This window comes from Chlorocebus sabaeus, chromosome 1 (genome assembly GCF_047675955.1).
Source record: "Chlorocebus sabaeus isolate Y175 chromosome 1, mChlSab1.0.hap1, whole genome shotgun sequence".
In the NCBI taxonomy this organism is placed as follows: Eukaryota; Metazoa; Chordata; class Mammalia; order Primates; family Cercopithecidae; genus Chlorocebus; species Chlorocebus sabaeus.
The window spans coordinates 122,799,323-122,826,907 of record NC_132904.1 but is presented as its reverse complement, the minus strand read 5'-3'; the positions used below and the strand labels follow the sequence as shown (position 1 = coordinate 122,826,907).

The 27,585-nt window shown below is 46.5% G+C and overlaps 1 protein-coding gene and 1 pseudogene across 3 annotated transcripts in view; one reads left to right on the top strand and one right to left on the bottom strand.

Annotated features, from left to right (window-relative positions):
- Positions 1 to 1,710: 1,710 nt before the first annotated feature.
- On the bottom strand, positions 1,711 to 2,450 carry LOC103248792 (putative uncharacterized protein KIRREL3-AS3; annotated as a pseudogene).
- The window catches only part of KIRREL3 (kirre like nephrin family adhesion molecule 3), a 574,875-nt gene continuing 549,669 nt past the window's right edge, over positions 2,380 to 27,585 (top strand). For 2 of the 3 annotated variants that reach the window (XM_038004846.2, XM_038004845.2), the window contains exons 1-2: positions 2,380 to 2,642; positions 5,007 to 5,421. In XM_038004846.2, the coding sequence (XP_037860774.1) occupies positions 5,367 to 5,421 (55 nt within the window). In that variant the 5' untranslated portion in view covers positions 2,380 to 2,642; positions 5,007 to 5,366. Of the gene's footprint in view, positions 2,643 to 4,470; positions 5,422 to 27,585 lie in introns of those variants that run through there. The other variant, XM_073022184.1, reaches the window with a different exon arrangement.

The window sequence follows — 27,585 nt, the reverse complement described above, 5'->3', positions numbered from 1 at the left end:
AAGAGCTGTGGACACACCTGTGAACTAGAGAGGTGCTGTCCCTACCTTCATGGGGCTGCCAGGGTACCAGAGAAAATACAGGATTAGACACTTTTTACAGTAAAGTGTGATTCACATTAAGACACAAGAAATACAAGGCATCTTTGTCCTCGCTCCCTTTAAAGGAAGTCTTTTCCAGTTAGCCACTCTGGTATCACCACTCCCTTACTTTAACACAATGTCTGCATTTTGCATCCAACATGGTTGTAGAACGTATGTTGAAGGAAGTCTGTTCTGGAACCCAGAACCAAGTCTGGATGTGGAGTCTGGTTCTAGGGAAAACAGGAGACAAGGGAAAGACACGAGTTCGGTAAGTTGGGGAAAGACTGAGGACTCTCAGACTGAGTAGAATGAACACGAAGCAGTTTGAGGAAAAGTCAGAACCCATCACAGCAGAGAGGTCCACGCAGATCTCAGGATTGTCACTTGCTCATTTGTCTCCTTGGGGATGGTGACCCACCACTTGAAATCATCTGCCCTAACCCTGATGGCATTAAAGAGCACTTCCATATGTCTCCATGTGGAAAGGTGTGACCTCTGGAACAGAAGACAATGGGATTTTAGGATTCTGAGGAATCCTGGAGATCCACTGGCTCAAACCAGTCATTTAATAGATGAAGAAAGGTGTGCCCAGGTTCATTAAAGGGCTACAATGGTTAGCAGTGGCCAGGCCAGCACCACATCAAAAGGCTCACCAGACTCCCTCTATGAGGCCTCATCCTTGATGAATCAGGGGAGCAGACACCCTGCCCTTTGGGGGATGCTTCTGAAAGTTGAATATCTGGTTCTCTGATACTTTCCCTCTACAATGGAAAGACCAACTGCAGGGAACAGGAGTTAAGGTCTTGTAATCCACCTTCACAGAAGTAAGGAGGAAATCTGTTTCAGATAAATGAACAAGAAATAGGCCAGAAGACTGTGACTGCCCAGGTCATAAAGGCTGCCACCCAGCGAGGACCTCTGACGACTCTCTGGAAGTGTACGGAGCTTGGAGTCCCTGTTAACTTACCTACAACTGGAGAGTCAGGTTACCCTGAACTCCCAGTAGGAGGCTGTTCAAAATGTGTTAAATCCCTGGACAAAAGAGGTTTAACCAGTACTGGCAGGATATATGAAAAACAAAAAGGGAATGTGGTTTCTAATGTATCTCTGCAACAAATACTGTGAAGAGGCATTAAACAGGAAATTCTCTGTACATGATGACTGCCCGTCTCTCAAAAGAGCCGCTCCCTCTCCTTGGTGATAATGGTGTCTCATGAACACAGAATAACTGTGACAGGGAGGCTGGCCAGCATGGCTGTGGGGGAGATGGAGAAGGATAGGACAGTGGGGACACTGGACCCAGATGGGGGCCTTGGACTGTTGCCTCAGCCTGCAGCTTTCCTGCAGGGCCCCAAGCAAGCTAACCTAGAAGGATGAGTCTCTAATGGAAAGGAAGGGCCCAGGCAGATGCCATCCAGGGCAATTTCTCTTATTAAAATGCCATTGAGATGTTTTATAATCTTTTCCCACATACACACCTGTATATACCTCTTTCCAATTAGAGGTTAACTTTCCAGGAACAGGAATTCTCATAGTCGTTCCCCATGTCTTTAAGTAGCCAAAACAGGCCTTTGGACAAACTGAGGGAATAACACGTGTTAGACAATGGGCTGACAGCTACGAGGACAGTCAGGAGAAAGTGACGGTGAGCTGAGGTCTGCAGTGTGCCCGAATGCCAGTCTGCTCAGAGCACTCGACAGCCCTACCCCTCACTCTTGCACCGGGACCCAGAACCTTGCACATCACTCTCTTCGTCCCAGATCTCAGAAAACCCTGGGAGCAACTTACTGCCTCCAGGCAGCAAGGCTTGGAAGAGCAGGAGAGCAGGGCTTGGAAGCTGTCCCGGGGAGCCTTGCCCTCCTTTCACTTTTCACTTCTTGGCCAGCCAGCAGCAGAACCTGGGGCGGGCCGGCCTCCTCTGTAGGCCCCCGCCTCCATCTGGGCCACCCTGCTCCCGCTCGCCCGGCTGGCGGAGGTGGGGGGCGGGGCCAGGGGCTCACAGGACACAGCACTTGGCACTGGAGGCTTGGGGAGGGGGCTGGGAACTGATGGATTCGGCCTCGGGGCTCCACGCCTGGTGAAGAAACGCTGGAGAGGATGCCACCTGCTGGCATCCCACCGGCTTGCACGGTGGGCTCAAGAGACCTGGAGTCAGCCTGGATGTGCAGAAAACCAGAATTAGGCGGTTTTCCAAGTTGCTGGCTTTCGGCTGTCTCTTTAGGTCTGCCGCCTCCACCGACTGTCCCCGGAGACCCCGTCCCCCGCGCGCCGCCCCACAGACGCGAAGGCTTCCAGCAGGGGCGGCGGTCTCTCTCCTTTCCCCTCTTGCAGCGCACTCCGAGGTCTAGGGACTCTCCCCGCTTCTCCATCAGGTGGAGCCGTCGGCTCCTCGCCGCCTCCCTCCTCCTCCCTCCTCGGGAGCGAACCGCGCGCAGGCAGCCTTGCAGCGCCAGGAGGCTAACCGAGCCCCCGGAGGAGGTGAGGCCGCGGGCAGCCGGGCGGAGATGGCGGGGCCGCCGTCGGGGCTGGCGCCAGAGCCCGACCGGCTGTGGGTCCTGCAGGTACTGCTCGCGTTCTCTGCCCCACGTGGTGGCTGCCTAAGATTGCCGTGGGTTTTCCGGCACTCAGGCTTGAGATGCCTCCTGGTCCTTTTAGAGGCGGGCAGCTCATCACTTAATCCAAGCTTTTTTTTTTTTTTCTTTCTGCCGGAGACCGGAGGTTACAGGGAGGGAGCAGAGGGGAGTGGAGAGGGCAACAGGCCCAGCTGGCTGGGCGGTGGGGGTGAGGGGGGGTACCTGGAGCCAGTAAGGGGGCCATGAGGCCAGTGTTGGGGACCAAAGGGAGAGCGAAACAAGATCCTTCCAACCCGGGTCTCCCAGGCCCCCCTCTTCTTTCCAAGAGTGAGTGCGAGTGTGGAGTGCGCACGCCTGTACGTGTGCCTGATTATTGCGTATTGCACACTTCACTAGCCTTGTGACCCTGGTTTTGTAACAGTTCCCTCTGAGGCCGAATTAAGCAAATCTGGTCCCTGGGCCATTGAGGAATTAGCACTCAAAATTAAACAACAGCTTAAAGGATAAATCTTTAGTTAAAACATCAAATGTTGCTAAATTTGATGAAGAATCTGCATTCTAATATGTATCTCATTCACTGCAAGAATGGCACGCAGACACCTGAAATTTCTCCCCAACAACCCCACAGGCTTAATGGAAACCTAGTACTAAGGTGACGGCGCTATACATAGTTATTTTCAGTCTTAATGTGTTATTTGGCATATGTTATTGAAAATTATTCTTCATCTCCTGTGTGTGTTTCTGATTTGCCTCTTCCATTTATTGCATGATCTCTTATACCAGGCTAATGGACTCAGGCTGAGCTGACACTGCTTCAGTAACTTGTTTGTTAATTTAGCTAATGGGTTGCCTCTTTTGTGTCCTCTTAGCTTCTGTTGCTCAGCATTTCTTTTTCTCCCCCCAAAGTTTGCTTACAAATTTCCCTTTGATATGTTTAACAACCTCTAAGCGATGCAGTTAAATAAACTATTAAGTTAAGAATAGAAAAGTCAACAAAGTAGACACCTACCAATTTGTAGATCTTTGGTGTCAACTACCAGGTATCAGCTCCTACTAGCACACTTCTATTTGCCTCTGCTTCTTTCTTTCTTGTTCACAAATACCAAGGGATAATTTCTTAAAGTTAACATTCACATGGAAACTTGGAGTTGGAATGTGCCTGGTAGTCAGCAGAGTCCTCAAAAGGTGTGCTACTGAAGGAGGAAAGGCTAAGAGCTTCCAGAAGACCTCCCCAAGGTCCAGGGACTGAAGAAAGCGATGATTGATTTTAGAATTGAACGGTAAATGGCACATGTCAGGGGAGCCTCTTTCATTTCCTGTCCTCTCTCTTTACCTCTCTTTCTCACACTGCATAACATTGAATATTTTTCTGTGTTGCTTTGTTACGTCCTTAGAGTTTGTATCTTCTGTGTATACTCTGCTTGCACACTAGATTATGAGCTTCTGAAGGCATGGTCTGTGCCTATTATTTTACTTCCCTCCATGGCCTGTTTATACCAAGCACACCTAAATGTCTATTAAGTAAATAGACCCAGATAAATTCATGTTGGTATCCTGGAGGAAATCGAGTTTGATTTGAGAGTGGAGTGTGAATTTCATGACAGGTAAAAGACTTGAAGATCCTTAGGAAGCGGTTGCCTATGACCTTGGCCTCTCCTTCGCAATTGGACTCACAGCACCTCTTGGAGAAAACACAGGTTCAGAGTGATGGAGCGCTCATTAGAGAGGCTCTGAATGCAAAGACAGGCGGCTCTCCTGTCCTCGTTAGCAAATGCACAAACCAGGATAATCATAATAAATGGGTGTGTGTCACAAGCCTACTTGCCTTTCCTTTAGTTCCTGCATTTTGTCTTCCAGGAGCAGTGCAAAGCAAACTAAGATCCAAATGTTCAGGTTTTATTACCTACCTCCCCGCCTCCACCCACCCACCCACAGGAAACTCTCAGAAATGCAAAGCATGCTTCTCTCTCCTCCAACTCTGAGCCTCCCGCTGCACACATTGGCCAAGTCCTTCCTAGGGAAAGATGCACACCCCCCTTCCTAGTTCCCTTTCAGCCCAGTTTCCAGTTCCTGTGCAAAGGCAGGGCATGCATGTTTTTGTGCACATGCAGGCATATACCCATCCTTAACTTCACTGTTAAACAGGACGCCGTGTGGACAAAAAGTCACAGCTCCGCTCCGAGCTCAAGATGCCTTTTGGTCAATAATGATGACAAAAGCTGAATTTTTCCCTATTTAGGGAAAAGAAAGAACACAGCCTTTTCCCCCACTGTCCGTTTTGCATAGATCTCTTTTTCCGACTGTTTCCTCTTTAATTATGACCTGTCTCCCCTCCCTCTCCCCTCGCCTCAGCTTCAGTGAAAGGAGTCCTTCTGTCACTCGTCACTAGCTCGCTCGCTCACTGTGGGAGGAGCCCGCCTGAGGAAGCCGTGTGCCTGGGATGCCAAGAGCCAGAGAATGGATCTGCTCCGAGTGGGGACATTGCTGACAATCCCGGCTTCCCGAGGCGGCTGAAAACAGGCAGTTTGTGTCTGCTGGCTGTAGATACCCAGAGGCACAGAGACCGAAGCCACCCGGAGGGACCCACGGACGGACAGATGGTAGGCGCGAACCCGAGAGGACCCGCGGAGGCTGAGCACCGAGAGCCGCCAAGGAAGAGAAACTAACTGCACACCCAAGTTACCCCGCCGGCTTTCCTTCACTGCGCTAGGAATGAAACCTTTCCAGCTCGACCTGCTCTTCATCTGCTTCTTCCTTTTCAGTCAAGGTAGGACCCCTGCGCTGCTGGAGTTGGAAGAAAGTCGGCTGGGTTGTCAGGGCGCAGGAGGCTGTGGGCAGGAATGTGGGCAGGCTTCGGGAACTCGGACTGATGGATGCGTCTCTCGGTGCCGGGCTGAGATGCCCTGGCATTGCCTCTTTGCCTTTGCAAATGCAACAAAATGCTACTGTTTATTTTCCTTTGGAAAGAAGGGGTATGGGAGGGGAGGGGAATGACTTTCTCCTTTCACTTGTCAATATCCAGCTCAAACTCTCCAATGCAAATGAGTTCTTTATGCTTCTGGTATGTTAATTAGGTAGTATCTCTGTGGTTATGCCACTCTGAACTTCTGGGCATCTCCTCTCCTTCAGACCCAGGCCAGGGAAGGAGATGGCAGGGAGGGGGAGCTTGGTTTAGGTGACTATTTCAGCTTGAATAGGGTCTGACTTGCACAAGTGTATTCGAAAGCGAATGTGTGTGGTTTGCACTGTTGAAAAGGGAGTTGCAATTACAGAATGCATTGTGGGGGGTAATTTGCAGTGGTTGGGAAAAGCTTGTAAAGAGTTTCATTGAACGTCAATGAGTTCTGTAAATTAGGTTGAATTCTGAATCCTACACAGCACTGAATTCAGGGTATAAAATGAAATTTCGCCCATGGTGCTGATTGTTTCCATTCTGCAGCCTAGCAGGGGCAGAGAAGCAGGTGGACTCTCCAGAAAGAACTTCGCCACCTCTAGGCTCCTTGCCACTGGGAGCCCTGGGGCTGGTAGTGGTGCAGGAAGGAGAGGGAAATTCCGGAGAGGGAATGCGAGTGCCTATTTAGAGAAAGGCATCAAAAGTCACCTGTGGAATTGAGTTTGAAGGGGCAAGTACATGGGTTCCTTCCCACTCTTTTGGAATGCCAATGCACCTCTGCCATCTGAGGCTGCATTTATGCCAGCCAACACAGCTCTTAGAGGTGCAAGACTCTCAGAAAAAAATCCACAACAGAGCACGTCCATCTGTTGATTAAATGAAGGGTAAAAGTTTTCGAGAAAGCAAAGCACCTCCAAGGGTGGCTGGCTTTGCAAGCAAACAGTATGTCTTCTGTTTCTCCCCTGTCGGGGAGAAGTCAAATGTAAGCAAAAACCTGGCTTCCTTCTTCTGTTCTCCCACCAGTACTTGTGGTCACTGCAGATTTTCTCCTTATCTGTGCAATTCAAACTTTGCTTCTGGCCCTCCTGATGAAACCGAAGGGGCCCCTTCTTCGTATTTGTATGTGCATACTAATGCCTGTGTATAATGATAATAATGTATGTACACATACACACACACACTCATAAATTCATATGGTTGTGTGCTTCTCACCAAGGCTCCCTACAGCAGCAGGAAGATAAATTGCCTTCCCCAGAGTTTCAGGCTGAACGAATAAGAACTATCTCAGAACACTGGTATAAAGACAGGTTCAGTTATATCACCATTTTGTAAGATTACCCTCTTTCTTGCATGTGTGTGTGCGTGTGTGCTTATGAGCACACACGCACACACACACTCACTCCCATTCTTCTTTGCTTCTTACCAGTTCACTCAGGAAGTTTCGATATAGAACCCCTGAGAGAAGGAGGGAATCTTCCAACGAACCCCCCATAAACACACAAACTCACATTTGCATGGGACCACTGCATACTTTAATCAGTCTTTTTTGTGTTTAGAAGCTTGATCCGTGATACTTACCTAGATTGGCATAAGAAGGCTATAGGTGTCTAAGTATCCCTGTGGCTGTCTGAATCATTACAGTGTACATCTTCTGTTGTGCTTATTTCTTTCTTGGTCTGGAGATGTTTCTTGACTGCTTCATGTGAATCTTTAAATATTTACCTATGGAGGTTAAATGCTCTATTTTATCTACCCCGAGTCCTGAGAGTGCTAGGAAGAAACCAAAACATCATGTAGTTCTTAAAGCCTTGTGCTCCTGGAGTATTCTGAGCTTGGCCGTCATGGTCCACCCCACCAAATGGTAGATACCTGGTCCAGAGGCTGGAAAACAGGTCTAAACAAAGATTAGGAGACTCAAGTGGACATGGCTGGTCAGATACCCTGCATCCCTGTACATGGTGTGTTTCTTGAATAGACAGCCTCTGACTACAGGAATTAAGGGGTCAAGTCATCAAGTGAGAAGGTGTTTTATGGACTTCACTGCAATATGATGTGGTTATCTTTTGCCTTGATCTGTGGACATTTGTTTGTGTGGGTGTTGTTTTGAGCATTATGAATTCCCCAGAGGATTCTATTTGACCATCTTCACATATATGCTTAGCTCATGTACTGTGCCCCACCCCTACCCAGTGTCATGCCTTCATCAACTTATTGGATAGAATGCATCCATGTCTAACAGGTCACAGGAGGTCCAGCCCACATGGCTCTAAATGGCTTCCACTCTCATGCCCCGGACTAAGGTCTGAGGTTACACCCCTACCTGGCAGTCTCACAGAGCCACCTGCTTGACACCTGCCTCCTGCATGCTGGGATGCCTCTCCCAGGAAATGCAAAGAGACTCAAGGGATGGCCTTTCCCTCAGAGACAACAAATGTCCAGGGTTGTTTTTAGTGCCTTATCTGGCACTCTGATGACATGGCCATCTGCTGTCCAACACCTCTCACAGTGGGAATCTGCATGGCACTGAGGAGTTTCTGGGAACACAATTCCTAAGCTCCATGCTCCCAGTATCTTGGTCCCCGTGCAGAGAGAGTGCTCCAAGCAGTGCTCTCAAGATACAAATAAACTCTTAAAGTCCGTTCCAGTCATCCTTTTCTTCCTAATTTGTCAAATATTTATTTACCTTTACTTTTTTTCATAACCCTTTAGAGAGACAGAGAACAGAAATCAACGTATAATTAATATCAGTAATATGGTGGGTCCCTATTCTTTGAAAGTTTGGGCTTTTCATGTAGATTGAGATCAAGTATTTCTTTATCTTTCTTAAGGTGGCAGTAGTAAGGCTAAATAACATTCCTCCCGATTCCACTCCTGCCAGCGTCCCTGGGCCTGGCTCCCAACAAGGGAATGGAGAGCTGCCAGTGTGTACTGTTTGTGGGCTTCTCCCTTTCTGGAGATACATCTTCCCTCAGCTGTCAGGACGGTTGTGCTTTGTTCAAAGAGGGATAATGTCACAGCACAATTTCCCTCCTGCTGAGAATAGTCATGTTCTGCCCCTGGGTGAAAAAATAATCGATTATCTTGTCATCCATAAACTTAGAACTTGCTATATTTTTTCCTCTTTATCATTTCAGTTCAGCCACAACTATTTCCTTCCATGCCCTCCTTAAGCTTCAAGCCCCATCCCATCCAGCCTTCACATGCACATCTTAGGTAGTTTGAAGGGAATAAGGTCCTAGAAGACTGATGACTCCCTGCCTCCAGGGAGAGCTCTGATCTCCACTTCTGAGACAGGGGAGACGCAGTAGCAAGAACTTGGCACCTACTCCAGACACTCGTAAGAAAGATGTTCTTTTCCCCACTCTCTGGCATTTTGCTCTGGCATTCCTAGAGTGTCCTGCCTGCCCTGTGATTTTGCGGTTCTGAAGGTTCTAATTCTGCTGAACCCAGATCTCTTGGCTTTACATGCACACTGTACTATATTGGGGAAAAAGTGAAAACTTGCATTTACCTGTTAATGGCATCCCTGGGCTAAGAATGCATTTGAGGTACCATCTCCCTACTGGGAAGAATCTAAGCAGCCCACTTGCTCTCCTGCCTGGCTGGGAACACCAAAAGGGGCTGTCAGTGGCTGTCAGAGGGCAGAGGGTCATGGTGATCTGAATCTCCTAGGGAATAGAAAGGTGTCTAGTAGACAGAAAGGTAAAACAGAGTGAGTGGAGGGAGCAAGCCAGGGTAAAGGGAGCCATGGAGATGACAAGAAGCATGGAAAGGGAGGAGCCACTGCAAGAGGCTTGAACTAGCAAGGAGTTCCCTTGGGAGGGCCAAGGTCGGGGAGGCATCAGAAGAGAGCCTGAACACATCAGAGGTGGCCTAAGGAATGGAGGGATCATAGAGGGTACAGGCAGAGAAGGAATCAGGAAACAAAGTGGGGAGTGAACAGCAACTTTGGAAACACACTCACTCAGAAATGTCATAAAACAAAAGATGAGGGAAGTAATGTGTGTTTCTCCCTCCTACCAGAACCCCAAATGGGATGACGTCTTGTCTAGAGGAAGAAGAATCAGTTCTTTTGTGCCGGAAGGTCAATGCACAGCTGCCAAGGGTGTGGGACCACTTTTTTAACAGATCTTCGGGTGGGGGAACTGGGGCATGTCTGTTGGAAATGGGGGTGGCTGCGTGTCTGTGTCTCAGTAGGGAGTCCTCAGTTGCCAGCCAGACCTATTGAGGATAGAAAAGAAACTCCCTAGGGGAAGGATGGGTGGGGTGGGGTCAAGGCCTTCACATTGCTCTAAGAGGATACCATGGGGTCCCCCTCTTGGGTGTACAGAGAAGGATTTGGCTTGGAACAGGCAGCCACAAGCTAGGCATGGTACCAAGGAGCAGCCCTGCCTGGTGTGCGCCTGTGTTGGTGGAAGCCAGGGCCAGCAGGAGATGGGGTGGAGCAGGAGATTAGGCCTGAAGATGCAATTTCTCTTTTTTGTTCAGCCCAGTGGGGGTGACTTAGGCAGCATTATATTGCAGACCCAAAAAAGCACATGAATAATCCAGAGCAAATTGAAGAGATTTCAATAGCAAAATAATAACAATACTAATGATACCTTTGATTTGCAGAGTACTTTTCTTCCAAGGAGATAAAAAGATAAACTGTTTTGGAAACATAGATAAGGAAAAGAAAATTGCCCATAATGGAGGAGTGAGGAGGAGGGCCAAAAGCACTGGTTTTATGGTCTTGACATATGTGGGGGGTGCTAAGGGGGCTAGAGGGGCATGGGCATTAGTTTGTAGCTACAGTCCTTATCCTTGTAAGTTGTTGAGATGACCTTAGGTGAAAAAAACCGTGCAGGCATTTTTTGCTGGAGTCCATCAAGAAACAGACAGGCACTGAACTTGTCCTGTGTGTGGAAAGAGGGGTGTTCTAATTCATCAGTGGAGAAGGTCAGTAAGATCATGAGCATACTGGAATGCACACTGGAACTCTCGCCACCACAGTGATCTTGACTTTAATGGCGGCGCTTGCAGCAGAGTGATTGGAGCTCCAGTCTTGCCTCAAGGCCAGGAGACATCCCAGCATTCTCGGAGCAGGGTCGGTGGGAGCAGCTGCTCTGGGGGCTAACTGTTCCCTTGGATTTCATATCCCATCACAGCTATTCTTAAGGGAGTGAGCAGCAAAGCCAGCCAGTATATCGTGCCCAGGTTGTAATCGCTTCATCCTGTATTCCAAGTAGAGTGGGATTTTATTTCCAGTTAGAGGAACGATGTGAGAATCGACTGCATCGAGACACAGTACTGTTCCATACGTCATTGCGCGTCATTTTCTTTTCCCAAGAGAAAGTCAGAATTTACCCAGTTAGAAGTGCATGTCAAGTAAGAATATAGAGAACCTTATAGATCATCAGAATACTTCTCTCACGGTCGGGAAAGGGGTGCTATGTCCTGCCATCTGCCAAAGCTTTATTATGAAGCACGGAAGGGCTTCAGTCCTCTCAGAAAGCACTGTGTCATACAGCCAAGGGTCACAAGAGGGTGGGGGATCTTCTCCCTCATTGAACCTCCCCCAACTGCACGTTAACTTTCATTCACTCAAAGCTTCTAACCCACTGAAGGAACTAGGACCATTATGCTTTTTAATTCTTTTTCTCCTCTCCCAGTGGTAAAAATGAGTATTCTGGCTGTATACTTCTAGAAGTTGGTAAATGTCAATATTGGGTAAGTGTTTCCTTTATATCACTGCAATTTAGCATAAGCTGCTTGGAAACAAATGTCTTCGGTAAGCATACAATGTTTCAGTGAGTACACAGTCAACACCACTATGAACATTAAATAAATGTCAGCTATTCCTTGGCATACTTGGTAACAAGTTAAAGCCATGGAAATAGTGGCCAGCACAGGTGAATCTGCTCTGTGCAGAGCTGTTCTGTTGGGGCATGAAGGGTGGAAAGAGAAAGTCATCCTTCTTCTCCTAGGAAATAACTACAAAGGAAGCAACCAAACATAGACACCTGCCTGCATCCCCTGGACAGGTTTTTCCTGGCATCTGGAAGCCTTCCCATGCCCTCCTGACCCCCTTACTGAACACACACACACACACACACACACACACACACACACCACTTAATGTTATATCAGTGTGATATCTCCAGAACTTACAAGAAATCAGCCACTTTTCTCAAATGGGAGCTATGCTCTCACCCTACTCTTTGCCTGTCTTCACAGGCAAAGCAAAGTAGATTTATCTGAGGCTGATTGTTTTTTGATAATTGAAACTAAAACTGCAATGGATGGCCTATGTATGTCAGTATCAGAAAGGATGTGTGCGTATCATGCTGAATTATCTAGATGGTCTGCTCACTTGGCCTGTATTCACTGGACGGTTGTTGCAAGTTCAGATTCTTTGTAACTTATGCCTGGACGACTGAAATTTGAAATCTGAGGCCAGGAGTTGCAGCAATAACAAACAAACATCACTGTCACTATTCCACATTTTTCCCCGGGGGCTCCACATAGTCTGGTGTCTCAGTGGGTGAAATATACTGCTCCTTCCTTCGCGATCAAATACCATTTTATGACGCTGAGGCTCAGCCCTTGGCCACTCAGCCAGCACTCACTGTGGGCCTCCTATGCAGCAGGCACTGTGCTGGGGCTTTTGATGCAAAGATAATGAAGATGATATTTCTGCCCCAGAGCTCTTAGTCTGGTTGGGGAGCAGACACTTCGATTAAGGTTACAACATGATGGGCTCAGAGCTGTCAGAGTGTTCTGAAAACAGGTGGATCAGCAAAGGTATCAGAAAAGGTTGCAAGAGGAGATGATGACATCGTGCTTGATATTATAGGATGCTCAAGAGTTCTCTAAATGAAGCATGAAAAGAGATTTCCAGTCTCTTACATACCTTACAGTGATTGCAAATACAAGAAGGCAGAACAGAATGTGGCATGTTCAGAAGCCATGGCAGTATGAGTGGCTAGAGTGCTACTGTGTTAGGGAAGTGGGAGAGGAAGCTTGGGAAGGGAAGAGTCAACTTGTGAATGGCCATGGGTACCATTATACATCTTTTGAGGATGGATTGAGAGAATTAAGTAAACACCTGAGAAACATTGCTAGTAGCCTATTGGTTTGTGGTCCTCTCTAAGGGGGTTTAGGGATCAACATGTTATTTTTACTTCTTCTTATTTCTTTTGTTTCACATGGGGCTAAAAAATGTAAAATGGAACAGAAAGATACCTTTTCATCTTTCTTTCTAGCTGATGGTTGAAGTGAGCAAGAGAATAAGTATAGGGGGATCTGACCTTAATGGTTAGTCTACATTCCACAGAGGAGGCACAGAAGGATGGTAGGTAGATGAATGCCAGAGTGATGTGTTAGCGAAAGAATTTGGAAGAGAAGAAAAAAGATCATGGAAGCACGCAGAGGCAGGACTGCTGGCTGCGTACTGGACTTGAGCAGACAGAGTGCATTGAGGAATTGGATTTGTCAGTTTGTGGGTCTGCTTGAAGGCTAGTCAGAGACGCAGGCAGCCTAACATTGAAGATGAGTGCTAACCAAAAGGGGAAACAGCACTGAACCAGGTGAGCACAAAAACCTAGGGACATTTTGCTGATGATGTCTTTCTTGTTCTCAAGAGGAAGCTAAGTTATACTGGCTTTAGGGAAACCAAGGTTACAAGTTAAATGATTCTACTCAGAAGATGTTGGAAATGTTTTACAAGGCTCTGGCACTGAGTACCCTTTCATTTAAGATTAGAGAATGTCATCAGATCTACCTGTATGTTCCACACTTCGGCCTGTTCTCTTCAGGAACTGGTGAAGGCTAGCAGGACAAGCTCAATGGTGAAGCAAAACCCCAATTGTTCCGCAAGAAATAGACAGTGTTATTTCCATGACTGCGGATATGTAAGTCTCATGTCTAAGGCTGGCTCACTGAACAGTCTCTTATTGCTGAGAGTGTTCTGACTCACAGTGGAATTCAGGCCATCAGGAATGTAGGAGTCAATTCCTAAGAAATGGGTTACAGAGTAGACTAGATGACGTCCAAAGTCTCTCCAACTGTAAGATTCTCTGAATATTATCTCTTAGCAACAATCTATTTATTTTGGATGACACATTTCTAGGGGGTAGGTGATGCATTCTATTTGCTCTTCGCCAGCAAATTTTCTTGTAGGTGCCTGGCAAATTCTTTTGGTTGTTGAGGGTGTTGTTAGTCGTGGCAGTAATTATGTTCTTATGATGATGGTGATGATAACTAGCATTTGTAAGCTTCATAAGTTGCAGAGTGACTTCGCAAGCACTACCTCATTTCATCAGCAGAAATAACGAGAAGTGGGCAATAATGCTGTCATACCCCCAGAGAGGTTACTTTGCTTGACTAAAGTCATTTTCAGTCTGGTTCACTTATTCATGTGCCTTGATGCTCCTCAAGATACTGGTAGATCCAGCTGTTCCACATCAACGCTAAAAAATGCAGGAGAGTATCCTAAGCTGTGGTATCATAAGACAGGTCGTGGTCTTATAATTTGTGGCAATCCCCAGCGTCTAGGCCTGGAAAAGGATTTTAGGGAGTTTTCCTATGAAAATCATGGAACTGAATCCCAGGTCTGACCTTTGAACAAGGATGTAGCATCGTAGCTCGATTTTTTTTTTTATTTCATACTCTTTCTGAGTCAGTTTCTTTGTCTTTCTGGCATTCAGCTTTACCTCGGGGTACAAAGTTTCCAGAGGAAATAACAGGCCAGGCTTTGGGGCTGAAGAGTAATTAAGGACTTACTCCTGGAATAGCTCCTTTTGTGGCTGTTCTGACTGATAATAATAATAATAATAATTAATAATAATAATAATAAAGGAGATGAAGGCAGGGACTTTGCTTCTCTTAATCGGTTGATTAAAATCCAAGTCTTTTATCACCCCTGGTATCTAGCACACTGTTGGGCACATAGAAGGCTGTGAATAAGTGTGGAAATATTGGAATGAAATGAGGGGTCATGAGAAGCCAGCAGTGCTTATAACATCAGCACATGCAGAGATGCTAAGAGGGCCCCTGGCAGGAGGCAGAAGAACCTAAGTGAAGTGTGGACGTGCCCTGCAGGAAGTTGTTCCTTTCTGGAAGGCCTTGAATGTCCTTTGGGTCACCAGAGACAACGCCAAGAGAAACATCCTCTGCCAAGCCACCCACTGCTCAGCTTCCACAGGAAACCATCGCGTCCTTCTGTTCTTTAACGCATGTCAGTGCCCATTTCTGTCAGTCACCTGCAAATGTCACAGGTGACTCGGCTCTGGTGCACTGTGACGGTCCACCTGTCACCCTTGGCAATGCTGGGAGCAATGACAGCTTCAGAGTAACACTGGGGCCCGGTGGGTTCATTGCACAGGAAGCTCAGCACATTCATCCGGGAGTGATTCCTACCCTTCCCTGCCTCACTGACCTTGTGGCAAAGAAAGCGAAACCACCACTGAATCCCTCAGCGGTTGCGTTCCCTAAATCCTAGGACCTGCACTTTCCTGCGTCTTGCTAGAGGACGCTGGGGTCCACCCCACATTCACAAGGAGTTCTGTTTCTTCAGGGAGACGCCCTCTGAAGCCTTTTTCTTACATAGGAAGCTGCACCTGAGTGAGGGGCAACTGCAGAGGCAGAGAGGAGCTGTTCTTTTGAAGCCGCACCAGGGGCTGGGGCACTGTTTTGGGCCCTGACGCCAGGTGAAGGCTGCAGTGCTTCAGTCAGCCTGATGGTGGCAGCAGCAGCGCTTGCAAAGCCCTGAGCCCGCCCAGAGCGAGCGGAGCCGGGGAGGTCCCTTAGGACTGAGAAGGGGGAAGTCTAGTGGCCGCAGGGGGCTGGGAAGGGACGAGAGGGATAGGTGGGCTCTCCTCCTCGCCTCTGGGTGGTGACGGCAACGTTACAGATGGGGCAGCTCTCGCAGGAGGCGGATCCTCTCTCCTGATTCTGCAGGGTGTGAGGGTGGAGTGTTTGGGGGCATCCGGATGAAGGGTGGCAGCAGCTAAGGGGGTACAATTGAAAATGCTCAGAGGGGCTTGAGAGAGCTTCAAAGAGAGGGAGTGAGGAAGCTCAGCCCACCGCACGGGTTTCCCTGCCACAGGGATGATGTTTCTCTCCTGTATGTGAAGGTGAGTCCTCCCCAGCAGGGGGACCGCCAGCCCGGAGCCCCTGCCTCCCTAGAGCCGCCTCCAGGCCTGTGCCCGCTGCCCCCTCCAGGCGTTTCCCCTTCCACAAGGAGTGATTCCACCCTTCCAGGGTCAGGGAGCCAATATTTCTGCTGTCATTCCCCGCCAATGCTGAAAAACCAAAACAAACAGACGCTAAAACGAGGCTTCATTATTCCTGATTATTCCTGATCTCCTGGGCAGGCTGTGGAGGTGCTACTCTGTTTTCATCTCTGGACGGAATTACTAATTTCCGGCGACACCGTTAGAAAAAACCACCACGATCATGGCTGTTTGAACATCCTTCCAGGCCAGATAACAGGATTCTGGCCGCAGGCCCCGGAAACAATGGCCTTCATGCTGCAGGAGAGACACTAGGGAAACCCTCTTGGCCCTAAGACTTCATCATGCCTTTCTTTACCTCCAAGGGGATGGCGGCTCGCCTTTTTTGCCACTTGATAATTATGATGAGATGTGTCTGAAATCCCAGAGTTGATCCATAGTCAGCGTGAACTAAGATAGCGGGAATAGAGTGAAGGAAAGGTGCGGCCATCATTGGAACAATCCACTCCCTTGTCTGCAGCCTGAGTGGTTGGTGGAGCTGGCGGTTTATGTTACCTTTGGCCTTTCATTCGGTTTTGGTTGCTGGAGGGATTTTCTACCAGGTGTGCTGAGACCCGAGCAACTTCCCTCACCTGATTCACCATCAGATTCCCTTGCTGCTCTCTCTCTGCATCAGGGTGAGCTACCACTGCCCCCTTTGTCCCCACAGTGCCAGCCTTTCTGGGTAGTGGAGTTGGCCTGAAGGCAGAATTGCCGTCTTCATTTTACTGATAGTTCTACCAGCAAATGCCAGGTGACTTCTTCGGCATCTCTTGTAGAAAAGAAAACTTTTTGCCTAAGTTTTGCAAAGCCTTATTTCAAACTGCAGAGTTGATGCTACATGAGTCGAAGAGGAAACGTAAACCTGCATAGTTTGAGAATTTACTAAAAACAATAGGGACTGAGCTCCTCCTCAGATTAAAAGATGTTGTACCAACGAGGTGTGTGATGTTGGCCCTGCTGCCCCCTGATCCCTTGATGTGGCCACTTTTTCCCTTTCTCCTTTTCACCAAGAGCTGCTTTGGTGTTTTGGGATCCTTTAATAGAAAGCTGAACTGGGGAGGGAGGAGAGTGGTGAGAAAAAAATCAAAACCTGTAATAGTTTCCATATGCTGGCCTCAGCATGTTTCTCCACCCACAAAGCCTTGTGATTGCTGAATGGGGACCAGCCACAGGGAGATGGTACTGAGGCCTACGGCTAGGTCCTCTGCTGAGCTTCGCGTGCATTTGCTTATTACATCCCCTAGCAATCTAATAAAGCAGGGATCCTTAGACCCATTTGCTGATGAAAACTACTGAGGCTTAGACAGATTCGGTAACTTGCCTGAAAGTCATCCGACTGGAGAGTCACAGACCTGCCAATCAAACACCCGTGTGCAGAAATTCTTCAGGAAGGATTTCAGAAATACTGGTGCCTGGACAACTGTGTGACTATCAGCAAGCCACAGAAACCCCTGCCCTGGCCGGTGGGTCCCCTCCTTCATAACTTGTAGGATTTGGGACAGAGAACTGATAAAAAAGGAAGAAAACCTCTTCCCCAAAACCAAAACTGACAAGAATTTGAGAAGCTTTCCTCCATGGCTAGTGACTGCTCTGGGCCTCAACAACCCACTTCCAGTGTAGCTTAACATTTTGAAAGCCAAATGCTAATTTCTTAAAAAGAATTCATCACCACCTAACTTCCCCTCAGTGGATTAAAAAATAAATAAATAAATCCCATTCTGCATAGGGAGAGTTTAGCCTTGTGGTAGCTGTGTGCTGGAAGAATGGAGCTACTCTACATAAAAAGGTATTCCAGGACTTCAAAACCCTCCTTTTTGTCAAGTCTAGAATAGTAAAAATATCAGGAGACTACATGTTTCTGAAATGATTAATAATGGTCATTAGGGGGAAATAAAAAGACTCTTAGAATGTAGGAGAGCCTGAGTGTCGTTCAGCCTATGATTCTTTTCACTTTGGCCTCGGCTGGTACAACTTACCTTGTGTCAGAAATCATTTCAGAAGATGGCACATATCTACCCAGGCCATGCTTAAAATTGTAATATTGGTTTAAGATAGACACTTATGATAAACTAGCAAAACATGAAAGTTCTTTGAAGTTTTCAAAGCTCCTTTAGATCAAATCAGAGCAATACAGAGGAGGAATGCAAGGAAGATAGATCTCTGCATAGAATACTTCAAATGCCTTCTTTTTACTCCAGTGGGACCTACCATCATATCAACAGAGCCTTAGCAGCTGATGCCAGGGCTCCAAATCCATATCAATGCCCCTTTCTCTGGGCATGAGCTTTGCTTTGGGTGTTCTCTTCATCAGATTAGAGCTGAGGTTTTTTGCAGAGAGAAATCCATACGTTATAGGTGAAAACAACCGAATACCGGAACTGGTCAGAATCAAGACATACCAACCAGAAAATCTGAACACTTACCCCACCTCTTTATTTGTAAAAATAACAGGAAATCTACCTTTCACTCTTATTATCAACCAATATTCTAAGATCCGTACCATTGAATTCACGCCAAGGAAAGTTTGAAAATACATAGACTGTTGTATTTTTTAGTTAAATTGTCTTAGTCTTGTTAGTTGTTGACTTTATGCATACGATATAGACTCTGCTAGATTTGCTCACTCACAATTGCAATGGAAAAGGAATCTTTGTGGGTCAGTGTATCCCCCTAACTCTAGGTGTGGACTCCCTTTATGTGTTCCTGACAGGTAATTATCTCACATATCAAGGAAGTATTAGGGTCTTTCTATTGTTTCTGGGTTATCTGAGCTCATAGATTCTCTATCACCGTGGTTCTTCAAGTGTGGTCTGCAGGTCAACTTGGAAATTGTTAGAAATCCCCATTTTTGGGTCCTAGCCCAGATCTTCTACATCAGAAGGGCCTTGACCCAGCAGCCAGTTATACTGAGCCCACCAGCTGCTCCTGAGGCCTGCTCAGCTTTGAGCACAGGTGCCATCAAGGCTGAGTCTTGCTTGCCTTACAGTGTCCCCCCATTTTTACCTCCATGTGGACGCTGCTGATAGTAAGTCTACAAGGGAGTCGAAAGTCGCTTTCTAATCAGAGAATTTAAGGTGACTCATGGGAGCTGCCTCTCGTGTTTTCATGTTACATCAGGAATCAGGATCTGTCCTGAGTACAGGAAGCCCAACTTAGGATAATGTGGAACACAGCAGCTATGGCCATCCGTCACTGACATCATTGCCTTCCTCTCACAAGTGCAAAGAAATCAAGTGCGCTTCCTTTCAGCATGGCTTTCATCCCTGTCCCACCCCCAGTGGAACCCAGGGAAGCAGTGTCATAATCTATGTTGACAGGGAAGAATGTCTCTAAGAGTAGCCATAGATTTTCTTCTACCTGCACTTTAGAAAGTTGATTTTAAAGTCAATGTTGTACACCAGAGATGCTCTTGTCCATAAAGGATAGATTTTCTGTTTTGTACAGTGAAGAGATTCAGAATGTATATAATAATGCACCCCGAGAATTCTTGCTCTGTATTTTTTTTAAAAATTCAAGGTCAATACAAACACAAGTATTGATATTCACTTCATTGTGAACTGGGATCTTCTAGCTGCTTATTGTCATTTTATTTTTCAATTCATTAAAAAAAAAAAAAATGTTCTCATCACTAGGCATTTGGGCCTCTTTTTTCAACCCAAATCACCAATGGGAAACCAAATGCATGAGCTGATGAACCCAGCAACTGAGAGGACCTTGGGGGGAGCGAGCCACAGATTTAAAGGCCCCCTCTTCCCACAGTGGATGCCGTGTACACCCTGTGCGCATCCGCAGATGGCTGAGTACTGTAGTGATGGCAGAGGAAGGGGGAGAGGCACAGGTGGTGGATTGTACAGGCCAGAGAGGAAAGACAGAGAAACAGAAAGACTAAGTGAGCTGACGTGTGTGCAAGACACACATTTTAGGTTTCAGGAGATCACAAGGCTATATAGGGTCCAAAAACAACAGCTTTAACCCTCTCCCATCCAGGAGTGGGTCATGAAGGCGCATACCTTATACTCAAGGTATTGAAGTTTCCGTTCATCACTGAAATATGTCAGTAGCTCCACTGTGACAGTAACCAAATCACCAGCTTTGCAGAGTTCGCTGTCTTCTTGTTGGTGTATGTTCCTTTGACAGCATCCCAACACCTTCAGGACGAAGATTCTCAGAATGAAAGTCTCCCCACCCTCTCTTATGCCCCTTTACTCCAACCACACGGAGCCGCTGACATTGTCCGAATGTGCTCTGCTCCCTCGTGCCTCCTGTCCCTCTGGAGTGGCCGTCTCCTCTCCCCCACGTTAGTCCAGATGACTTCTACCCTAAGGACTCAGCTCCTTTTGCCTCCTGGTGGAAGTTTCCTTGACCTCCCCCCCCGCCCCGCCCACAATCTAATTTAAATGCCCTTCCTTCCTTCTTCCACAGCACCCCGGGAAGCCTTTTGCAGCTCTTACTACAATGTGTCAATGTGGATTGTTTCTGGTCCGCTTTCCCTTCTATATTTTGAGCTTCTTGGCGGCCAGGGCTGGGTCCTGCTCACCTCCATCTACTGTGCAGTGGCTTTGTTAGACTTGGGCGCAGAGTCAGATACAACCAGTACTTCTCACACAGGAAAAGAGCATAATGTGTCAGGGATTCTGGACAACTACCTTTCCATGCCCAGCATTTCACTTACCAACCCACGAAAGTGTTTTATCAGAGAATGTGCTCTATTTATCATTATTATTGCCTTTTACAACTCGAGTACCTATGAGCACCAAGTCCTCCTTGGGGAAAAGGTGACAATAATTTAATCCTTCCTTGCATTTATATAGTACTTTATAGTTCCAGAACACTTGCACGTTAATTATGGTCTTCCTCCCTGAATCAACTCTTCTCCTTCCTTTAAAGACTAAGGAAAATAAGGCCAGGTTATTCTAAATGGCCTCTCTAAGGTCACACAGGTAGTGGGTGGGAAAGCTAAAAGGAAAACCCAGGAGTTCAACTCCAAGCCCAGGGTTCTTCCGTCTCCCTCCTCCAGGTCTCCTCCCTGGGTTCCTGCCCCCAAAGAGCATGTGCTTAGAGGGTTCTTGGCAGAGGAAGCTCCTGGGGGCGCTTCCTGCCTGCTTAGGTGGAGCTTGGTGGGGTGACTACTTCACTGAGAGGCAGCAGAACAATTTGTGCAGGGAGCTTGGACAAAGTTCCTGGTAAAAAGTGCTAGTTGATTCCAACTACGGCACAAGGGTCTCTGTGCAGAGGCTGGGGGAGAAACTGCTCTTGACTGAGGCCCTCTCTTGTAAATGAGGCATAACAAAGAGAACATAGTAGCTCCATTATCGTAAGGACTTAGCGCCTGGCAGCAGCCAGTAGGAATGGCCTGGAAGCTTTTCCCAGGGCAACCTTTTACTGGGTCCATTGGTTGTGACCCCCCTGCACTGCATCTACCGTGAAGTATCCATCCGCCCCCCATCACTCAAGGAAGACCTGCTTGAAGGCATAGACTCCTCATCCTCCAAGCACATGACACAAGCCCTAGACCAGAGGCCAGGAGGCTCTGTCACTTGCCCGGTGCATGGCCCTGGTATGGAAGAGGGAAGGAGACTTTTTCTCCTCCTTGACTCATGAAGTTGTTGTGAATCTCTGGAGAGAACTCCTTTTTGTGAGGGCTTTGAAACTCTATGAAGGGCACTATTCAGAGATGAGGTACTTGCCATCCTCTGGGTCAGTGTCTCCAGATGTGCTGAGCTGGTGCCCAAGGTCAGAATGGATCTGGTTGGCATCCTTAGTCTATTTTCAAGAAAAGGTGCCATGTGGCATTCTGGGCGTGCAAGATTTCTCAGTGGGGCTCATGGGGTGAATTAACCTCTAATGCCATAAAAGGCATCCATTGTATGCAACGAATTAAATTATTTCCTATGCATCTAAAATGATACTAGATATGTACTATTCTTGGGAGAAGTAAAAATAGTTAATCATATTATTCTCAGGGTTCTCTGGTTCAGAGGAGGAACTTCAGTTGAGAAAGGCTGTGTATGGAGTGTATTTATCTCCCATTGCTGCTGTTAACATGTTACCATGGATGTAGTGGCTTAAAACAACACAACTGTACTATCTTAGTTTCTAGAGGTCAGAGGTCTAGAATGGGTCCCACGGGCTGCAGTCCAGGTGCTGCAGGGCTGTTTCTTTCTGGAGGCTATAGGGAAAATCAATTTCCTGGTCTTTTCTGGCTTCTAGAGGCAGAGTGCCTACACTCCTCAGCTCATAGCCCCTTCTGCCCTTCACTCCAACCTCTTGGCTTCCATCCTCACTTCACCTACTACTGACTCTGATCCTCCCGCTTCTCTCTCATAAGGAACCAAGTGATTATATCAGACCACAGAGGATAATTTAGGAAAATCTCCCTCTCTCAAGACCTTAACTTAATCACATCTGCAAAATCCCTTTTGCCCTGTAAAGGGATGAGGACATGGGTATCTTTGGTGGCCACTATTCTGTCTACCGCAAGAACCAAAGGCAGAAGTTAGATGAGCCCTCCCTTTCAGAAGAAAATATAGGCTTTCCTATCCTACCTCGCCGTGTAAGAAATCTGTGCCTCAGCCTCACTACTTGTAAGTTAGAGAAAATGACCTTCCCCATGTATATCTATTGGGATTATCAAATAATAGGTGCTTAGTACAAAAAGATTATTATAATACTGTACTTACAAGTAGCTTCACTACATGTAAGTTAGAGAAAATGACCTTCCCCCATGCATATCTACTGGGATTATCAAATAATAGTTGCTTAGTACAAAATGGTTATTATAATATTATACTATGACTTGGCACAAATTATGCTTACATAATCAATGGAGTTACTACTAGACGCAACTATCATTGGATCCCATGGGGGAGAGATTAGGGGGGCGCATCTATTAGACGCTGTTGTTAAACCTCACTAAATGATTCTTAATGGCAATTTACTTTGGCTTTATTAGTCTAGAGTGTGAGAACTCTCCTTTAAAATACTATACACCCTGGCCGCTTCCTGTCTTTGGAGTAATTGAGATGAAATAGAGATGAGCAACAACAGTGTGAAAGAAGGGATGAATGGGCCCTGCCTTTGTCCATGTTTGATTTGCTGCAGGGTAGGAGGCTTAGTGACTGCACTTTAATTTTTCCCTCCTTGTCTGCATACAGTATTGTGTTTCTGGCATTTAGCTGAGGATCTGGCTAGAAAAGAGTCATGCCTGGAGGCCTTGGTCTAGGGGAATGGGTAGAAACAGTGCGTGGAAGTAAAGGAGAAGTGGCAGGTCCTGGATCAGCTTATGTGTCTTGCTGCAAAGCAGAGATACGATGATAACATTAGATGCCACTCACTGTTGCCCAGGTGCTGAAGTTCAGTTAATGTACTTCAAAGGCTTTATGAAGTCTCCTTCAGGTTTGAGAAGATTTAAGAAATTAGGGAACTCATTCCCCAGTAAGTTCTGGGACCTCCCCAGTATCTTCACACCAGATGCATCAAGACTCCATAGAAGACTTGAGGCTGTCAGGCCTGGAGGCCTGTGTGCCCAGGCTAGGGCCAGCCCCTGAGCCTACAGATGGATCTCCGAGTCCAACTCCATGCCCACACCCACCTTACAAATCTCTGACAGCTTTACCTTAGCAAGCCCAGAGAGAGAAGCAACCAGTAGACAATGATAACATCTCTAAACAGGTTTCTCAAATGTACAGCCCTTGAGGAACCTGTGTCCTGGAAAGGTTTGGTTGCTGTTAAACAGTTCCAGATGGGGGCATTGAGGCTGGCTCTGGATCTCTGGGCTCTGAGGAATTAAAAGAAAGAGACAAGCCTGAGAATGATTATAATCCCATTATGCAGAGCTTCCCCTATTTATTTCTTCATATGGATGAATTTGTATATATTTGCATTTGTTCTATCTGATAATATGCATAGAATTCAAATTGAAATGACTTGAATAGATTTGAATATTAATGAGGCGTTTAAAGGCTGTCATCCCGGCAGAGCCCCCAAGCAAGGGAGTGTGTGGTTCAGAAGCTCAGATGGCTCCTTCCGGCACTGTCAACAGTAACCCCAGGCCCAGAGCTGGGAGGCACCTTGGAGAGACACCCTCTTTGGTAGAAATGGAGGCCTTCCCCAGTTCCCCAGGCACCAAGCTCAGGAACCTACTCCAAGGAGGGGGGTGCATTGATAAAAGCCCACCTGAGCATGTGTGGCTGAGACCTCCTCAGACACCCAAATGTGTGGTTTTAACAGTGCCATAAAAGGCAAGATGTTTTCTCAGATTAAGAAATACCTCCTTGCCTTTGCTTCATAGAGTCAGATGGTAGAGGCAGATCTCATTTCAGTGAGACAGGGACTACGTGTTTAGCTCTTCCTCAGTTACTCAGGAAGGTACTGGACTGTCTTCTGCCTGGAATCTTAAGCTAGAGCACATGTAACACTTCCTGAGCGTTTTCCTACAGAATAATGGCGATTAGGCAGTGTGCTCTCAGTGGGCCCAACGGCTATCAGCCCCCCTCCTTCAGGGTCTCGTAAGAAATCACTTGATACTGGTCACTGCAGCCATCAGCAGTAACATCTGTAACCTGCGTAGGTCCTGGGTTGAACATTAAGAACAAATAAAATAGAATAGCTTGCAAAAATAAGAAGGTCTTGCTGTGGTCCAACGGGCCATGCTTTCCTTCCTTTGTCTAAAAATCCAGGTGATAGGTTGTCTGGAGAGGTACGTTTGTGGTATTAGGCTTCAAATATCTAGAACTCAGCATCAAGGCTTTCAGGCTAATCATGTAAGAATAGTATTTTGTAACAATTTAAGTTGGAGAAATGACAGTCAATGGTATAGAGATCTGAGTATACAATTTCTCATTGCTAAGTACTGAGGATGAAAATTTCTAAGTGATCTCAAGATTATTTTATTGTGTCCTAACTGAATCTTGGTTCTTTTCACATTTACACTCCTAGCACCCATTCTGATGGCTAATTCTGAGAGTAACAGTGAAAATATGCTTGTGAGTCATTGGGTCTCCTGACTGATGATGCTCTCATGTGTAGCCCAGGATCACTTTTAATACAACATTCTGAAAACTAAACTCATTATTTTCTCCCTGATTGGGGTCCTAATCTCTGTAAAGAGCATCCTATATTCCCAACACTTAGTGTGAAAGCCAAGTCACCAGCCTCTGTCTCATCTCCCATAGCCAGTTAGTTCTCTTGTCATGACACATTTTGATCTCTATTGCCTTTCACATGTACATATACTGCCTTTCCATTTTGTCTTCCATTGCCCTACTCATGTTCTCCAAAACTATTATAGCACCGTATCAAGTTACTCGATTTTTTTTTCTCACAGTCACCCTTCCTACCATTGTCATTCATTACTACTTGTATCTTCATAAGGTACAAAATTTACTCCTCCCCTTCTCAGCAAGCCCACTGGCTACCCTTTGCCTGTAAAACAAAGCCCCAAAACCTTCACTTGGTATCTGACACCTCCACCCTCGCCCAGCATTGAAGGTCCTCTACAATCTGTAGATACTTGCATTTGTTCCATCAGTTCATTCTGTCTGGCACCAACTCTCTTCCCGGCACCCATCTTCCTCTCCATCCCTCCTTGCTCTCCAAGCTTCCATCAGAAAAAGAATATTTGAAGTTCCCTGGATATGCCATGCCTTTGTATCCTTGCTTATGCTGTTCCCTTAGCCTAAAATATCCTTTTCCTCATCATTTACTGAAATATGCTTCATATTTCAAGGCTTGGCTCAAAGGTTACCTCTCCGTGTAGTTATTTCCTGTTTCCCACTTACAGTCACTCTGCCCTTTCTTCTCTGCTGACATAATGTATATATTCTATCCTTTCATGTGTTCAATCCTGTCCAGCTTGTTCTTGACTTGCTATTTTCCCAACTCAATTGTAAGTCCCATAAGGAGAGAAACTCTAATGTTTTAAAATTTTTCGTATCATTTCTGACAGTGCTCAACAAATGTTTAATGAGTAAATGAATGAATAGGAAAGATACAATATTATGTTCTCAGCAGCATCCTTCTGGTCCAGACTTCACGCCCTCTAAGAGCACCTGGTTGTCTTGAAAAGATGCTGACATTTCTTAAGCACCTGCTACAAAGGCCAGGTACTCTCCTATGATTTCATTTAATTTTTCACAAAAACACTATGATGGAAACACCCTTATTTCTATTTTGCAGATAAGGAAACTGAGTCTCAGTGAGGTTAAGATATTTTCCCCAGGTCATCTCTCTAGTGATAATAGAGCCAAAATGAAAGCTCAAGCCTCTATCTCCGCATCTGGTTCCCTTCACTCCCCAAGAGCCGCCTCTCTACATCAGCCAAAGAACAACCAGACGCTCACCTTCCCCAGACTTCGAGTCAGGCTTCAGTGCTCTGGGAGAATGAATTTCCCGCAAATCAATCCTGGATGCAGTTATTATTTTATAGGGATGTTGTAAGTTGATAAGGTAGCTGTTATATGTTAATAGCTATTGTAATGTTGTTCTTAAGGCCTATTACTTTTGCTAGTTTGTATTTTAATGTGTGCAAAGGTGATTACAACTTTAATATGAATGTTAAACAGATTAGCTGATTTATATGTAAAATAAATAAATAAAACGAAACTCATACTCTCATTTCTATTCATTTCTCTCTCCCTTTCTCTCTTTCCCCTCTGCCCAAAGGCAGATGTGGTCTGTGGAGCATTGACAATGGAACAAAAAGAGAGTGTTTGCTGAGTGATAAATAATGGTTATAGATGGGTCTTTTGTTCCGGGTGAATTCGGACTCTATGTCCTTAATAGCTGTTTGTCTGAGAGTTTGTGCTTTTCACTGTGTTTGGGAGTTCAATTTTGTTGGAGAGTTGTACATTCGCCATTCTCCCCCTCGAAATTGTGTTTCCCATATCTGGCAACCCTTGTTGTTTTCTCAGTACACACTGGGAAACCTGCCAAACTTTCAGAAAGGCAGGTGTACCCCAAGGTATTCAGGGACACAGAGCATAGCAGGGAAGCCAGGTAAGAGAATAAGCACCCAGAGTGCAGAGAGGTGGAGACCCAGGGGACATCCACATACGGTAGTTCCTGTGGGAGCAGACACTAGGCATGCCTAGCCCACCTTGAGGGAACAGAGAAACTTCCACCACGAAGCAATGCTCCAGGGCAGAGTGGACATTAGCTAAGAAAATGGGCAGAGAGTGGGATGGGGAGAAGAGGGAGTAGCATGTGCTAAAGCCTGGGAAGCATGGGAGAATGCAGCCCACACAGGGACCCCCATGGAGCTGGGTGTGGTCAGAACCAAGGAGCTGGGTATAGCCAGAACCAAGGAGCTGGGAATAGCCAAAACCAAGGAACATCAGTGGCTGAATGCACTGGGCATAGACCCGGAAGCCAAGAAGGTTTCTGGCCAGTGCATGTAAACACAGAAATATATTGGATGATAGAGGGAACAACCTGTTTGAGGTTACCAGGGGATTTTCCTTTAGGACATAATTGCTGCCAGGGGTTGGTGTTAACAAAGAAAAGAATGCAGGTTCGTTCTGGAGGTTACACACCTAAGAATGGAGGAAACCTAATTGGCTGAAGTTTGAAGGGAAGGGTGAAGAACAGCCCACCATACCGGACCACAGATCTGACACATGAAGAATGTTGGTAGAGGAAGTGGAGCCGGGTCACCTTTCAAAGAAAATGTTGGAGAAGAGGAGGGGCAGAAGCGACACGGAAAGAATCGCATAATTGATTACCTGCATGCCCTGCGTCATCATAAATTTAAGTAGCACAAAAATCTAACACCACAGTGCGCTGA